Consider the following 17,549-nt stretch of genomic DNA (forward strand, 5'->3'; position numbering starts at 1 on the left):
GATATACATATAGTAATTCACTCTCTTCAGAGTATCTACACAAAGATTGTCATCCATTTCTATGTTAATTTCAATAACTCAATCATAGCACATATTAAAAAGAAATACCTCTAAAAGGTACTTTTTAGAATTTTGAGGGGGTAGGGGAGGAGAAAGAGAGGTTGCCTTTGTATTCACTGTTGTTAAATACAATTTTCCTTTCTTCGTTCATGTTTTATTACTAGGTTCACTAAGCCACTTCTGTCTGTGCCTGTTCAGAATACAGAGCAATCCCACATTCACAGCATGACCAGAGAGTCACCTAAGCTGGATACTTCCAGGTAAGTCAACAGCAGCTTATATCAACAGGAAACATTAGCAGAGACAAAATTTTCTCCCCTCTATTGTGTAGCCATCAGACAGTAAGCAATTTCCAGGACACACAAATAGCCAGGGATATTGGGACAAGGTAAGACTTCAAAGTTCTCATTTCCTTGCAAACTTCTGTATTCAAGCCAGTTTGCCAAATGGATGCTATTTTCTTCAACATCCCTTTCGGGATCCGGTGCAGACATAAAACATCTTTGCAAGCCCGTTTAAACTCCTTTTACCCATCTCTGCACCCTTGCAAATGAGATGTTTCTGCAGGGGGTGGGGCACAGGATTGCTTGTAAAGAAACTGAACGCAGTAAATCCATGCTTTATATTCCAAGTCTGTGGAGGAAGAGAGGCAAAGGAAGCTTCAGTATGCAGCCTATTTCACTCCTGTTTCCCCAGAAGTGCTGGAAGCTGCTTCGTAACCATTGTCTTATCTCTAGGGCATGGCATTACAAAATAGGCCATATGATCCTATTTTGTCACAGCAGGTGACATCCACAACACTGTGTGTATTATGGTGTTTGGTGAGGTCCTGTGCGCAGCTGCAGGGGACCTGAGGTCCAGGACAGAAGTTCTTCTGGAGTAGTTCCACCCTAAGGGCACAGCATCACCACAACCACTGCAGCAGTGCATAGCTGCAATTAAATCAATTTCCTGCAGACCTCCTCCTATCTCGATCTTGAAATGCATATCTGAACCAAGAAATTAAGTAAATCCTACTCATCTTAACTTATTGTGTATATTTTCCAGAAATATTTTGCCTCTTCCCAGAAATCGTCTTCATCCAAAAGCAGTGAGTAATTAATGTGCCACTGTTGAAAAAAAAAAATGTCTTTAACTTAGGCTGTTCTGTGTTTTATGCATATAAATAGATGGATGCTTTTTATTCTCTGGATTAAATAGCAGAAACAGATGACTCTGAATGTCAGATTGATCTAATATTGTAATTGTGGCTATTAATCTTTTGGACAAAAGAGCACTGGACACCTGTATTGATCCAAGAAAAACTTAAAATGTTTTAAGAGATATATATGTCAGTCCACAAAAATAATTTCTTGGACTGAAAAATGCAGCTGAACTCCAGGACCTAACTTTCAGTAGCAATGGGCAATTTTGCCCAATCTGAAGCACTATCCTTGAGCCTCATTCCTCTCTGATGATGAATGATTAATACTTTCTGAAAATGGAATCCTTCTAAATTGTCAGACTGGGTAGTCTGAGTAACCAGTATCACCAGAAAATGCAGTCCATGAAGGAGTAATTACAAGCTTCGAGTTTCTAAGGTTGTGTTTAAGTCATACCTCTTCCTCTACTCTTGTCCCCAGTCTGTCCCTTCCACTGTGCTGGAACAAAGGTTTTCTGAAGCAAACTACTTGAAAACTTGTCTAACTGCAGCAAATGGGAAAAAGCAAATGCAGGAAAGGTTATTTTCGAGCCAGATTGGTTCCCTAAATTCTTCTGCACCACGGCTCTACTAACAGTTGTGCCAGCACAAAAGAGAGTGTGCATGAGGAGCAGACTACCAAGAAACAGGGTGATGGTAACTGCATCAACATCTGTGCCAAAAGCTATGTGCACCAGACTCTGTCCCAGCCCAATGCTCTGAGTTGTCCTTAAGAAATAATCAGCCTACCAATAACTACATAGAGAAATTAGATACTTAAAATTAGGAATTTGGGGTCCTACCATAGCATTAGATGTTACACTAACATAATGCAGGTGGTATAAGAACATCTTATAGTCTTACTTTCAATCCTTAACTTTCTAGATAGACTCAGTATTTTGGGCAGGGTGGAGAGTTTGCACACTTCTACATACAACAGCAGCAGCATTTTAGTTTCCCTTTCACCTCATCATAATGTTCTTGCAATTTAGATCTGTATACTGTAAGATGCTGAACAATTCCTGAGTGGTGCTAACTCCACTTTATGAAATGGTTTGATTTCTCAGCTTTTCTTACCAATGTAAGATCAGAAAAAAAATCCTTCTGAAGGGGGAATGTCGGACGGAAATTTCAGTCTCTGATCAGCACTAAAAAGAATCTTCCGACTTCAGAACAGGCTCAAGTGCCATACTGCAGCTGAAACCTCTCTATTAATTCATTCTTAGAGCTTACCTCTGAGATGGATATTTTTCTAGCTTTGCAGAGAATCAAGAGAGACTATCGTTTTGCTGTGGCCACACACCGAGTTAGTTGTATCACCAAAGATGGAGTTCCCGAACACACACTCATCTGTACAATGGGTGTATTCAGCTCCTGTGTACTTGCACTTGCCCAGTTTGGCACAAGAGTCCGCCTAGGAAAGAATTACCCAGTGTAGTCCAAATTTTTGGATCTCTGCTTGTTGTCTAAGTGGCTAGCGTTTACAGTTTTAAACAAAAAAATGGTAATGAGCATGTTTGTCCAGTCCTGTGCTGTGCCTTTCCATCCCTGACAATGCACACTGACAAAGCAAAACAGTAACTGAAACATCTGTTAACTGCTCCCATTCAATCCATTCCCAACACGAGCACTAAACACAACTGTAACCCTTGTTCCTCTCAAAGGCTGACTGGGAGAAAAATTCTCCACATCTCACTACCTCAACTGTTGGATGATGGATTTCACCTCTCCAACCAGAGAATGGATGCATTTGTGACCAACATTAGTGAAAAGCCATTAATCTGGTGGATGAAGATGGACAAATTAATAACTGGTGCCTCTTTGAAAGGTACTTACCATGTGGAGTCTGATTCCCTAAAAGACACGAAGTGGGAGTCAAAAGAAAGCATTTCCAAAAGAAGCCAGGAAATTAGTTGGATTGCTTCAATTCTAGCGTGGTGAAAAGACAGTCTGCTCAGTATCCTCCTTTCAGTGGAAGATGTGTTCTTTAGTATATTCAAATCTGCTGCAAAATTTCTGCTTTCCAGCTCAGAAATGAAACATGAACCAAAAAGTCTCACTGCAAAAATCAGGGCCAATTTTCTCAGTCCTACAAGCCATCTCAAAATTAAACTGATGTTTGCTAGAATTTTTCAAGCACCATCATAAAAGCTGATGAAAAATATTCTGGCTATTATATGCATTCTCTACAAATATTTCCTTAAACATTACTACAGATTAACAAGACCAGATTATTTATGCACTTACCAGCTAATAATAATTAATTTTTTAATTGCTTCTTATAAAACCTAACATTTTTCCATTACAGGACCATGAAGTAAACAATAATGATGAAAGTAAGTATTCTTTACTGAAAACATGGCAATATGAGAGGGATTTGCTGGTGACCTTAATATAGCATATAGTGGAATGCGTCAGTATAAATTTTATTTGTAACAGTCAGCAATAAGCAAGAAATGTTACTGAACTGTTTTCTAGTAATCAGAGTGAAAATGTGTTAAGACAAAAATTAAACCAATGGGTATTTTTTATTACATTAACACTTAAATGGCAGTGAGAAAAATCCACTGTTCAGATAGAGTTAATACTGCACACTAAATGCATCATTTGCATTTCTAGATCATAGCTCCAACACACAAGAATCCAGATTTCCTGCTGGAGTAGTTCCATCTCCATTACCAAGGGGCCTGTGAGTAAAAAAAAAATAGTACTACTTTGATGGGGATGGGGTTAATAGGTAGGTTTATTAGGAGCTAACTCCTGTCCTTGCCTGTGTGGAAGTAATTTTTATTGCTGTTCCTGAAAGATATCCTGACTAGGTAAAGGCAAGCTGCTATTTCTTTACTTCTGGAGGAATACTGTTTGTTTGCCAGTGGCATGGCCCTGCACTTTCTGCCACTGATGGCAGATGCTGGCCAGCTTGCTTAATTTAGTCACATACCGCAGCAATAGCGTGTGCATGCCTATAAATCCAGAAGGTTGTAGTTTTCATTAAAACTCTTCTGCCACACCCAAGCTGTCATCATAAGTACCAATACAGAGTGTAGCCTCCTTGCAAATTGAGTACCTTTCCTGAGTACCCACATTACACCTGATACCCTTATTCCTCCCCACTCAGCTGCTACAGCTATCTAATAAGGAGATGCATCCCATCTTGGCCAGAAGTATCTTGGGAATCAATGAAACCTGATGCTTAGTTGCTAAATGAATTCACGTGTCTGCTAAGTAATGATGCTCTTTTTTTCTTTTTTCCTCCAATCTGCAGAAAGAAAACTTCTAATGCAGTAAATTCACCAGTAAGTTGACTTGTAATTGCATAATCAAATGCTAATTTTACAGGTGACTTTTAATTTACTGTAAAAATTTTATTGTGGCTTTTGGTATAACATAAATACATAAAAAGAATAGAGAAGAGTTATAAAGAAAGGAAATACTTGGGTGCTGTTATATGAACTAAGCAGCAGTGAGAAAGCTCAAGTAGAACAATATGTTGGTTAAAGGGATGTCTGGATTCAGTACTCCAGGATGTAACAATAAACACAGTAGTTAATAAAATGAGAAATAAATGGGAACACAGGCCATTCAGAAGTATTCCCTGAAAAACAGGGCTGCATACATGGATTTATTCTAAGAGAGACAGCTCAAGAAAAATGAGGGATTTTACCAGAATTTGTCAGAGGTCTTTCAGTAAGTATTTAATCATTAGAAAAATATCTCAACCTCTTGTGGGAGAAAGTGAGAGAACTGGCTGAAATTTTCAAAGACATTAATTTGAAAAATGTTTCAAAACTGACAGTTTATTAGCATTTTTTCAAAATGAAAAAAAAACCTGGAAGGTTGGGTGAGTTTTTACTGTGAGCTAAACTGACAGTTTAACTTTCAGTAACAAGAAATGTGTTCAGGCATTTGTGAGCATAGTTTGACAAAGATGAAAATGTTAAAATTTTGATTTGCAAGTATTTGGAATGGACTCTTCAGTTTTGGACTTGAGATAACAACAAACCATTTGTTACACCATAAACTTACTGATGGGAGTGAAGAAAAAAAAAAAAAGCACACATCTTTAGATTTTACTTTTATCCATCTATTTATACACATACACTGGGATTCTTTCCAAATCTACTTTGCAAAATCCCGAGCTTCAAGGTCATACAACTAGAGGCCCTTTACAGGATGGCCATGTCCCTACCTTATAATCCCTCCCAGATGCTGTCAATTGTAAATGTAAACTAGTTCACAAAAAGTAAATGATGATAAACTTTTTCTGTACAAGTGACATGCCATTGAGTATCTGGTTTCCTTCTGTTCTATTGCAGAAGCCATGTTTACCTTCCAGAGAGGCCTTGTCTGCAAATGAAGGTAAATTATCTCCACTGCTGTTAAAAAGCTGACATTCTTTTACTTTATTTTCTTTTTATTAAAACCACAAAACAAACAACACCACATTCAAATTATACTAGGTTTTTGAGGGAGTTTGGTTTTAGCAGTTTCAAACTGGATCTGGCCAGCCTTAGTTGCGCTGAGTATCATTGTTCTCTAAAAGCAGTCACAGTAAAACTATTGAGGTTACTGGCAGGGTAACGTACGACATAATGGACCAGCAATGTGCCATATAGTCCTCAAAGTGGAGAAGGGGGAAGGGAGGAAAAGCACGAATGTAACATTCTGAACTCCACCAGAATCAGCTGATGCGGAGCCAACTCCTAGCAAGAGCCAGTCCCTTGCACAGGCAGAAAATGCGTCTGGGCTCCGTGCAAGGCGGCAGCTCCTCCAGGCAAAAGCGCAGCAGGAGCTGCTGTCTGACAGAGGGTCAGACGCAGCCAGCCAGCCGCACTCCTCCAGCTGAGCTCGTGTAGGCAGCCTGCCCCACTGTCCTCCCCCGTGTCACACAGCTCGCCTCTCAGAAGGCAGGTTTCCCACTGAGCTCCTGAAGGCAGTGACAGCGCAGCTATCTGCCTAGAAATTTGGTGGTGTGCCACTAGCTAACAAAGCAGCAGGGTGGCAAGTTGCCATGTAAGGGAAAAACCCCAAAAGTTCTAATAATTAAAGAAACCCTCCCTCAATGACTGGGACTATCTTATCTGGGACAGTATATTTCTGAAGAAGTCTTGACTCTACAATTTGTTTTCCCAAGCTACAGAAAAACCGACAGCAGCAGAACGACGACGAGGTTCCAGCCAAGAGCTTCCACTTCCACCCCTTCCAAGTATCCAAAAGTAAAATCCTTTTTCATCATCTTTTGAATATTTCAGTGCAGCAGCTTCTACAGCTCGGTCTGAACACAGCTGTGAGAAGTTCAAAGGGAAGCACTGTTTTCTCTGTAACCTTCTGTTGCTTTTTGAAAGTCACTTTTCTTGAAGCCTCACAGTAGCAAAAAATAAAACAAGGCAAATGTATCCAAATACTAGAGTCACCACCAAAAAGCATGGGAGGATATAATCTGTAATTAAGTGGTGGAGATTTAAACCATATGTTTAAATTCCTAGTTGTCAGTATTAGTGGGATATGATTTATTTATTTTTTTTTTAATACCTGTATCTGGCCCTTATTTCTGAATGAACAGTTAGGTGAGATGGAACACATTCTATCACTGCATCCTTCAAATACACAGTATTTTCAGAACTGAGTAGATCTCCTCAAACCTTTCATAATCTTTTGATATTTATTTCAGGTCTTTGCTCCAGAAGTCCTCAATTCTGCCAAGTAAGTACAATTCAGATTTTTGAATTAAAATGTGATTAACGTCTAATTTCAAATCAATCTTCGAATTCAGATTATTTCAAGATGCCATGCATATTCATTAGTTCAGAATGAACATTTGTCTCTGTAATGCATTACAAAGAGGAGATCAAGTGTCCAGGAGCTTAGCTCAGCTAGTAAAAGCAAGGGAGTATGTCAGGGTTATTGTATAAATCAATGGAAATTGGGTGCTTCATTCCCATTTGTGACTACTGGAAATTTCTACCAAAGGTAGTTTGGGTCAGTTCCCATCATAATAAAGTCTCCATCAATCTTCCTTGCTACAGAAGAACCCTAAATATGACATTTCTGGGCTGTTCCAGGCTTCTATTGCCTAGAAGCCAGACAGATTATTATTGCATCCAGCATCTCTACTGGGGGGGGGGGGGGGGGGTGGGGGGGAAGGTATTCTTATAATGGCAAACACTAAAGCTCTCCTTGAAGTAATACTTTCAAAGAGGATCTTTGTTTCAGTTCACAGTTAAAAACAAATCCGGTAGTATGTATATGAACTCTCTTCACGCAGAAGTGTAAATTAGTCTAACGTTCTTCTAGTTTCATTAGCAGGTAATTGTCTGACCTTCCTACAAGCCTTTTTCTGCACATATTTTAGTCAGAACGTTATCTTTCACACTGTAAATGGATCATGAGAACTGCACAGAAATCTGTATGTGGTGTAGCTTAAATTTATAAGCTGTTATTAGTACTTCTCTCTCTTTCCTGGAAATGTTTGCTTGATGTGTGCTGCAATTATATCTCCTATACCATGGAACTATAATAATGGTTCATTATTCATGCAATAGACTGATGCTTTCAAGTTTGTCTGCTACTGTCGCACAACTGATGTGCTTCAACTTGTAGCATGAATTCTTACTAATCTCTAAAGTGTAACTATTCTTCACTGTCATCTGGTGCTAAATGATGCTCTGATTAGTAAACTTCCTTTAACACACTCTTATTCTGTGCCAGGTCCAGTAACTACTTAATCACAGATGCAATTGGTCCCAATTACTAATGTACCTTCAGCATAACCTGCCATCTCTTCCTTGTCACCACACAAGCTTAGTGCTAATTTTCATCTTCTTCACAAAAAGTACTAATTTCCCCTGTGTCGCAGTATCAAATGCTCTACTGAACTTGAGTAAGTACAGCACCATATTCCCCCTTTACGGAACTCTACTATTTTAAGAAAGAGCTATAACATTTTATCTACTTGGGTAAATTTGAGATTTTTTTGCTTGCTAGTTGTACCTTTACCTCCAAACCTTAATGTTCTTTCCTTCACATTCTCTCCTAGGGCCTTGTGTTCTGTGGAGTCAGGCAAAAAGGCCTGTAGTTGCTGAGGTCCCTTATTCCACTTTATAGCAATTCTGTTTGGAATTCTTTAATCATACGGTACCACCATCACTTGACATTTATTTAAAGTAATTGTTACCAGCCCTGTAATTTCATGTGTCAGTTTTTAAATTTCTGGAAAGATTATCTGGGCCCACCAGTTCAACTGTACTAAACTATTTGAGCTTTGCTTCCCATTTGGCTGCAGAAATTTCTATTTCTGTACCAGAATTACCACTGGTTTAATACCTAGGTTATCTTTAAAATCAGTAAAATTCTTACTGCAGACAGCCCCATTTCTCTTTCCTTTTACACAACTAAGGAACCTCTTCTTACTTACTTTAATTTCCTTTTGCAGAGTCTAATTCAGCCTGACTTCTGGCAATTCTTACTTTATCACAGAATCACATAGAGTGGTCAGGGTTGGAAGGGACCTCTGGAGATAATCTAGTCAAACCTCATGTTAAAGCAGGTTCACCCACAGCAGGCTGCACACAGTCACGTCCAGGCGGGTTGTCAGTGTCTCCACAGAAGGAGACGCCACAGCCTCTCTGGGCAGCCTGTCCCAGGGCTCGGTCACCCTCAGAGAACTTTTTCCTCATAGTCAGATGGAACTTAAGTGTGTTTCAGTTTGGCCCATTGCCCCTTGTCCTGTCGCTGGGCTCCACTGAAAAGAGTCTGGCCCCATCCTCTTGACACTTTAAGATATTTGTATACAGTGATAAGATCCCCTCTCAGTCTTCTCCAGGCTAAACAGGCATTCTGTCAGCCTTTCGTCATAAGGGGGATGCTCCAGTCCCCTCATCATCTTTACAGTCCTCTGCTGGACCCTCTCCAGTGGTTCCCTGTCTCTCTTGGACTGGGAGCCCAGAACTGGACACAGGACTCCAGATGTGGCCTCCCCAGGGCGGAGCAGAGTGGGAGGATCACCTCCCTTGACCTGCTGGCCATGCTTCTAAGGCACCCCAGGGTCCCACTGGCCACCAGGGCACACTGCTGGCTTGCAGGCAACTGGCTGCCCACCAGGACTCCCAGGTCCTTCTCTGCAGAGCTGCCTTCCAGCAGTCAGCCCCCAGCCTGTATGGTGCGTGGGGCAATTCCTTCCTAGGTGCAGGACCCTACACCTGCCTTTGTTATTCACACAACTCACTTTTCAGCTGTAGCTTTTCCAGCTGGTCAGTCAAAATTGACAGAAAAAACAATATTCTTAATATTGAATAGCCGCCTTTATGTGATTATGCATTCACTGAGAGCTGGAACTGTTCCTTACAATGTCTGCCCTGTACATGGAATGCAGCTTCCAGACAGCTGCATCTTTACTATGAAAGAAGTTCTAAATCTACTTCATGCAGGCGTCTTTAAGCTTTCCAATCCAATTGAATTTTTTAATTCTGAGTCACTGTATGACCTCCTCTATAACATTCTTATCACTTTCTGAAACCAAAATCTAAATCAGAATTGTATCAGTGAAGATTTCATAAAGCAGTCTGCAAAGTATTCTGTCCAGGAATAGGTGAGTGCTAACAATCCTAGTACCATTTTTTCCCCCCCAGTAAATAACACAAACAGGAAATGAAACCTCCCATGATAACAGAATAAGTAACGCTTAACTTTGTACAATCATATTCTCTAGTACAATGACATTGATCTGTACCCAGCTCTGATCACAAGTACCTATAGCAGACACCTATGCTATCTTTGTCCAAGACTGTTTTAACCGGAAAACAATTATACTTATTTCCCATATTTCTGTCATATCATTACTATGCAACACTACTCAACCATCTCCCTTCTAATTTCTTAAACACTTCAACATCTGTGTTTCAGCCCTAATAGCTATTTTCTACTATGCTTTCATATTACAATCATACTTTAGCTTCATAATCTTTCCTAGTAGTTCTTCTCTATTTAGCTGCCTAGACTTATTGAAAAAATATCTCTGAGCTACACTCATTTTCCTGACTCCCTCACCTATATGACTACTGTTCACACTGGACTGAGTGCTTTCTGCATTGTATTCTTGCATTTTCTTTATCTGTTGCTACAATGTTGCTACATTGATTCACTTAGGGGTGTGTGTGCTTGCATTTTAAGGTCCAGCTCAGGTTGTTAACCAAGTTGTTAACCCAACTGTTCCTCTTAACAAGCAAGGCTCCTCTTTTGAGCAGGCAAGTGTCCCAGGCACTTAAATAGGGCCCATCCATTTACAGTAGGTACCTTTCCTGAGTGATACTAAAGGTCAAGCATTTCCAGGTCTTCCAAAGTCCTTGTAACAAATCAATTTCTCACAGCATAACATACATACTTTGGAAACTTATACATGTTCTTTCTCTTTTCTAGAAGTACCAGAAGCTGCAAACCGTTCCCTGGGTACTTCCCCTCACAGCAGCGTTTCATCTACTTCAAGTATGGCAGACCAGGTATAACATTAGCTAAACTACATTACAGAAATCTTCCTGTCCTTTACTTCAAAGTAGTATTTCCTTGCCTACCCCCTTTCTAAATAAAAATCATACTCCTTTTGTAGAAGGCATCCATGTCACATTTTGCAATGAAGATTTTCTGTAGCAGAAATAATCTGAATGTTAGTATTCATACAAAAAATGCTTAGAACATATAGCATAGGAGAGGTTTAACAAGTTGTACACGAACATGTAAATAGTATTATACCAAACCTTGGCACTTTACCACTCACTTTAAACAAAACCCAAAGAAACTTCTTAGTTTCAGGTCTTCCTGACTCCCCAGTTCATACTACTTCAACGTTATTTGAAACAAGAAATCTGTGGTGATGTATTTTAGTCATTAATATAGATGGCTATAAAGGGGTTTTAATTGCCTACTTTTTTCTAACTTACAACTGTACATACTGTGTTCTGAAAAAAAAATAACGTGCACCAAGCAGATAAAATGAAGCCATCTGCAGTTATTAGCATTAGCCTGCACTGAAGCGATTTGCTAAGAAATCCCAGAAATCTGTAGGAGGAAACAGGGATGCTCTGGTCACTGGCCCAATGGAGCAGGATGCAGAGGGTAGAATCACTTTTATGAATATTGCCCTATTTATTGCAACTTGGGGTGTGAGCAAAGTTTTAAGAACTGAGCAGAAAAGTCACTGCTGCCCTAGGAGGGTGCTGTGATGCATCCCCCTACGTGTTTTAGTCTCTCCCCAGTCCTACTGTAAACAGATCTCATTAAGTTAATGCTGTCAGTTTTATAACAGATTTTTTTTTTCTGTTTCATTGCCACGTTAAGTTTTGAATAATCTAAGCAAATGCAAAGTTATCTTCATTTCAGTGTTATTCCCCTTACTCTCACTTTGGATGAAGGGAGAATACAAAATGGAGGAAGCCATTCTTATTAGCCTAGCCGTCACTAAAAAGGTAAAAATAGTTCAGTTGAATGCAAAACAAAAGCTCTGTTATGCAGAGCCAATTAACATTTAAATGTTCTAAAGTCTGACATGACAAAGATAATATAACCGTAAAGAACATAAAGGACTTGAAATTAATTTTATCATTAAGCTTATTACTATAAAGTTGGAGCAAAACTGTTCAAATGACCAGGAAGGTTAATACCAAGAAGTATTAGGAAATATTCTCAGGACTATTTCTATAGCCTCTCCACTCACTTGAGTTAGCTTTTGCATCGACCTCCTCAGCAAGAGCTCACTTTATATGATTGCTGGTTTTATAACCTGTGAGTTAATCTTCTAGTCTGATAATGCATAGGTCTCATGTTGCTTCTAATCCCTCATCCTGTCCTTCCCTTAAGTATGATTTCTTTTAATACTTCTCTAAAATCCCCCATCCCTTTCTCCTAAACTCCACTCCTGCCCCCAAATGTACACTGAATCCTGCATCATCTCACTAGCCAGTTTTCTACCACTTCTTCTCTTATTCAAATTATAATCTTGTACCACTCACACCCAACTGCCATCACCCCCTCGTATCTTTTTGTCTTTGCGCTTCCTTTGCTATGAGAGCTTTCACCTTCTAAAACAGAATCCACCTATCTTTAGGGTGCCAAACTTTCTACCTAGTATCTTCGGGTCTGCGCCTACACCCCCATCTGTCAAGTCCTTTGTCCCATGTCTTCCACTGGAAAAACGGGTTAAGTTCATTTGCTGTACAGAACACTGCCAAGCATTTAACAGAATGGAGAGAAGAGGGATGATCTTGGTGAGGTGTTCACAGGGGATAACATACAGGAACGAGGCACCCAGGAGATATGTTACAAAATACAAGCTGCTCCTGTATTCTGTCACATATGTAATCCTTCTCCACAGTAAATACGGTTTTATGCATGAGCACTAGTTCAAAGGTAAGGATATATTCAGACTTGGTCCAGCATAGAAATGGAACTGAATCCCTATTTCATGTCTCAGGTGAAAGCACTGGGGGCTGAACTGCTGTATTAATAAAGACATTAATTATTCCTCTTTTTTATAGGAGTCCATCCATTTGTTCTTATTTAATAACAAAATTAAACAAAATTAAAAAAAAGAGCAAAAGATGCGGTCATCCCACCTCCATGCTATCCAGATGGAGGCAATCATGATTGTGTTCACAAAATAGCATGAAGTATATGGGAAACTTCATTCCCAAAGCTTAGATGCTCTACCAAATCTGGATGTTTCATTGCCTACCCCACAGCTGAGTAGCATTTCAATTGTTTGTGGTAAATTTATTCATCATTTCCTGGATACCCTCTTTAAATTCTACTAGAATAGCTTCCTGCTTTAAAAATACTGAACAATCCTCCAGTCGAACCTGACTACTTTCCTCAGGGTTATCTTTCTCTCTTCTGTCATATATCACACATCTGTTACCACTGTTTCAACACAGTAGTTTTCCTTTGTCCTACCTCTATCCAACAAAAACAGTGACAACATGGCCAAGAATTTTCTAAATTCTGTCTTTTCTAAAGTTTTCTGCGTTTGAGTTCTTCACAGCTGTCATCATTTAGTAACAACTTCACTGCAGGCCATATTCTTTATTATTATCGTTATTTTTTTAATAGATGAAACACTGTTTCTCTCTTTTTAGGATGCTGGTGTTCATAGTAAAGCATGGTATGCTGCTACCTGTGACAGGAAAACAGCAGAAGATGCATTGTACAGATCAAACAAGGTAGGTCACTTTTAAAGAATGTCTATTTTATGAAAAAAAACAAAACCTTCAAATAAAAAAAAAAATCATGATACAACCAGAAATACTGTAAGAACATCACTTGTATTCTGAATGGCTTGGAATACCGTGCCATGCGAATACTGTCAAACATGAAGTTATTGCAGTGAAACTACTTCACTATGGTTTCCATCCCAAGACAAAAAGTTGCATTAGTGTAACTCGGACTGGGGGACTGCAGGGGAAGCTATTATGAGACTACAAGGCTGAGGAAGGTCTGCTGGCTCACGTGCATCCATTAAAATGCAAGGCAAAGCCCTGTGATTTTTACATTATCTCTAACACTGTCTAATGCTCATGTAAAAACATACGATTTGGAAAGGCTAATGCGGCTATGCATTTTGAAACAGCAACACTATGTGTTTAGGTATTTGGAGAACTTGAGTTCTCTCAGCTATTCCGTGTAGAAAAGCTAGTGCCACAGAAGGCAACAGTAACATGTAGAGTTGCATCCTTGCATCAGGTACATTTCCACTCTTGCCTAACTCCACAAAGCAGGATAAAGGGGCAGAACGCTGGGGTTATCACCAGTGTAGGCCACTGCTAGCTATTGAGCACTGGCCTGCAGTGAGAAGCTGTAGGTGCTTGTCTTTTTATCAAGAGTGCTTTTTACAGCTCTGGAGAAACAGTACCTCCAGCTCTCACTGTTTTCTTGCTACCTATTGCCACTGACAGTAATTTCATTTCCTTATAACTTGTGGACTCCAAAGACTGCTGTCACTGTGCGTGTATTTCTTCTTTCTCTGGTTGAGAGAGAACATGAAGCAGCAAAGGTAACCCTTAACTGACACCTTTTGTAAGTTACTATCAGACAGCAGGAATACATACTACTTCTTATCCCCTGCTGCACAGTTTTTCTAATGGGAGAAAAGGGTTTAATGCTAATATAGATTAAAATATTATGCTAAAAAAGCTGAATACACTTACTACTTTTCTGTCCCTAGGATGGATCTTTTCTAATAAGAAAGAGTTCTGGACAGGATTCACGGCAACCATACACACTAGTTGTGTTTTACAACAGAAGAGTATATAATATTCCTATACGATTTATTGAATCAACCAGACAATATGCACTGGGCAGAGAAAAAAGCGGTGAAGAGGTGAGATGATGTGGGATTTTTTATTTCCTAACAGTTTTCATCAAGGATTAAGATACACTGCAGTATGACCAAAATGATTCTTCATGTATCCAGACAGAAGTATACCCTTATATAATTAATGACTGATCTATCAAACTAGAGAAGCAAATGTAATATCAGCTCCTGTGTACTGTAAGTAATTAAAACCACAGATCAAGTTTAAAACATAACTTTTCAAGACAGTTTTTAAAGTATCAGGAACAGAGCTACAGCTGCTAAATAAATTCTCCAGCTGTTTATAGTCCACTATTCACCTTCTACCCGAGACTCTAGTTAAGTTTCCTGGAATGTAAAGGAAAAGCAGCCATACTCAAAAAACAAAAACAAAAAAACCAAACCCAAACAAACACAAACCCCCCAAAAACCTCTATCAAAAATGAGAATGACTATTTTTAATCCTGTTTTCACATAAAGAAAATGTTAAACTCTAATTCCAGAGTGCAAAAATTGCTGGTTGGCTATTATACCACAGAGGTAATTACTCTACCAGCAAAACAAAAACTTGGAACCCAAACACCAATATAAACTGGTTATCACTGCACAGAGTAGGCTTTTCAGGGATGTGAAAGTAAGCTTGCTTTAGACTAATTATCTGCCTCCCAGGCAACAGTTTTGAGGTTATAGAATGAATAATACCCTGGGGCTCATCTGGCTTTCAACAAAGGGTCAAAAAAAAAAAAAAAAATTAACTCAAGAGAAAAAGAGAGTCCAAAATCTGTATCTGACCAAAAGGAAAAGCAACAGACCTAGGAGATCTTGGATATTTATTTACAGTGTTGGATATTTAGTGTTGGATAAACACTAAAATTGCATGACTAAAACAGTTCTTATTGGCTGTCTGTACCATATTACTCCTGGAGATCACCCTCCCTCTGAGGTGGCTGAACCACAGATAGAAGCAGCTTCCTAACTGCCACAGTCTGCAGCCTGGTATATATTAAGGTAAACTGAAAACAACGTCAGTTTAATACGCCATTTAAGAACCTCTGTGGTTCAGTTTGTGCAGGTGGCAATCACAAATGGAAAGGAGCATGAGATGAGACAGCAACTGGTCACAGGTATCTTCCATCGTCCTAATTGAATCTGTTTATGACAGATTAGGACTAAAAGCTGGATCAGTGCTCTAACTAAAAAGCAAGGCATCTCACTTGGTGACAGTCATAGCTTTACTCTTTTCAGTGGTGGGAGAAGCAAAGAGAAAAAGATGATGCAGTGATTACTGTCATTAGAGCATTAAAGGAAGCCAGTACTAACTCATTTTTGTTTTCTCTATCCAGCGCTTTGACAGTGTTGCTGAAATAGTAGAGAATCATCAGCGCACCTCCCTGGTTCTAATTGACAGCCAAAACAACACAAAAGACTCGACGAAACTGAAACACATTGTAAGAGTTTCTTAATCAAACTGAAGTGCTAAAATGAAGACTTTTTTTAGTTCTTTCAACATCCCAAAACACATGCACCAGGACTGAAAGAAGAAAATCCAAAATGATGGAAAATACTTTAAGAGCACCTACTTAGTAAGAGATACAGTTCATAAAGCTCAAACCCCGTCACTTTTATCAGAAAAGCACTTGTATTCAACACAAGAACCCAAAGCAGATATATTCTAATCTGTGATTTCCATCCGTGACAACACAGGTATTCAAAATCACGTCAAGAACAACTGCATACCAAAGCCTGATCTTTTGACTGCTATTTAAGGACAGATTTCACGTAGGACACTTTCACTTTAAAAATGAGAATGCCCACGGTGATTTACTCTGTTTGCTGCGTTTACCACAGATTTCAGGAATTTCAGATTTTTTGGTAAAGTGTACAGGCGCAGAAGTTAGATCAAGTTGCTCTAACATACTGCTGTGTACAAGCTGAAAATACAACTGTACATCATGTGATTAGTGGCAGTAAAGCTGTCTGGTTTAGATTAATGGGCATGTGTTGTCCTTTTCCTCAGCTTAACTCAGTCTCATTAATATTTTTGTTTGTATTTTCAAATGTGCAAATAAAATTTAAAATATTGTAAAGTCAATAGTGTATGGAGGCATTGCTGGATCATGTTTCTTAGCATTTTTCCAGCAAGAAAGCATCAATTCACTATCAATGTTTTAATGTATATATTTGTATGTGCTCCTTCGAGTTAATGTTGTTGCGAAAACTATCACTTTTTACAGTATGTGCTCCTTCGAGTTAATGTTGTTACGAAAACTATCACTTTTTACAGCTGTCACATATGCATTTGGCTTAAGAACTCTCAAATCTTGTGTCTTCACAATGCCTACTGTTGGTGACCCAAGCACACTGCTTCATTGCTAAACCAACTACCTACTCAATTCTTGCAAAATTACTGTTTACAGACAAACACATTTAAAAAAAAGCTGCTACTTTGTTTTTTCAAGCCTCTTCTATCACAGTGGTTTACTTATTGCAAAGTGATTTCCACAAAGGTTACAGTGGTGAAAATTAAATGGATAAGTTTTCCACATTGGTTTTATACATTGGATTTATACTTTTATAGGAACAGTCATTAAGTAGTTCTAGAAGTGTTTGATTTTACTGGACCTGAAGATTTATCCATCTTACAGGTATTTTTCAAAACTGACACAGTATATGCACCTGCTCCAGACTAAGCGGTGTTCTCTAGGATTATCTGCAAGGCATTTAAGGCAAGATTGAGCCAAGATAGCATAGAGCTATGCTGTAGCCGATTACTTCAACTAATGCACCCATCTTCTAGAAAGAACTGATTACTAATATGATGATGTTTCAGTACATGGCTACCTACCTTGCTGCGTGTCAGTTTCTTCCCTCTGCAACACAGGTAATACCCCAGATGTGAAGCACATGAGAGCCAGCAGGTAAGAAACAATGTATGCAGACTTTACACAGGCCTGCCTATAACAGACTGTTCAC

The 17,549-nt window shown here is 39.1% G+C and overlaps 1 protein-coding gene across 6 annotated transcripts in view; it reads left to right on the forward strand.

The window, feature by feature from the left end:
- BLNK (B cell linker) overlaps positions 1-16,668 on the forward strand; it is a 100,355-nt gene extending 83,687 nt beyond the window's left edge. For 5 of the 6 annotated variants that reach the window (XM_056352705.1, XM_056352708.1, XM_056352710.1 and 2 more), the window contains 12 exons: positions 225-320; positions 1,108-1,150; positions 3,549-3,576; positions 3,860-3,929; positions 4,506-4,536; positions 5,557-5,599; positions 6,375-6,456; positions 6,912-6,943; positions 10,655-10,734; positions 13,363-13,446; positions 14,448-14,603; positions 15,920-16,668. In XM_056352705.1, the coding sequence (XP_056208680.1) occupies positions 225-320; positions 1,108-1,150; positions 3,549-3,576; positions 3,860-3,929; positions 4,506-4,536; positions 5,557-5,599; positions 6,375-6,456; positions 6,912-6,943; positions 10,655-10,734; positions 13,363-13,446; positions 14,448-14,603; positions 15,920-16,039 (865 nt within the window). In that variant the 3' untranslated portion in view covers positions 16,040-16,668. The remainder of the gene's footprint in view (positions 1-224; positions 321-1,107; positions 1,151-3,548; positions 3,577-3,859; positions 3,930-4,505; positions 4,537-5,556; positions 5,600-6,374; positions 6,457-6,911; positions 6,944-10,654; positions 10,735-13,362; positions 13,447-14,447; positions 14,604-15,919) is intronic. The other variant, XM_056352706.1, reaches the window with a different exon arrangement.
- The last annotated feature ends 881 nt before the right edge of the window (positions 16,669-17,549 follow it).

Source organism: Falco biarmicus, chromosome 9 (assembly GCF_023638135.1).
Source record: "Falco biarmicus isolate bFalBia1 chromosome 9, bFalBia1.pri, whole genome shotgun sequence".
Taxonomy (NCBI): domain Eukaryota; kingdom Metazoa; phylum Chordata; class Aves; order Falconiformes; family Falconidae; genus Falco; species Falco biarmicus.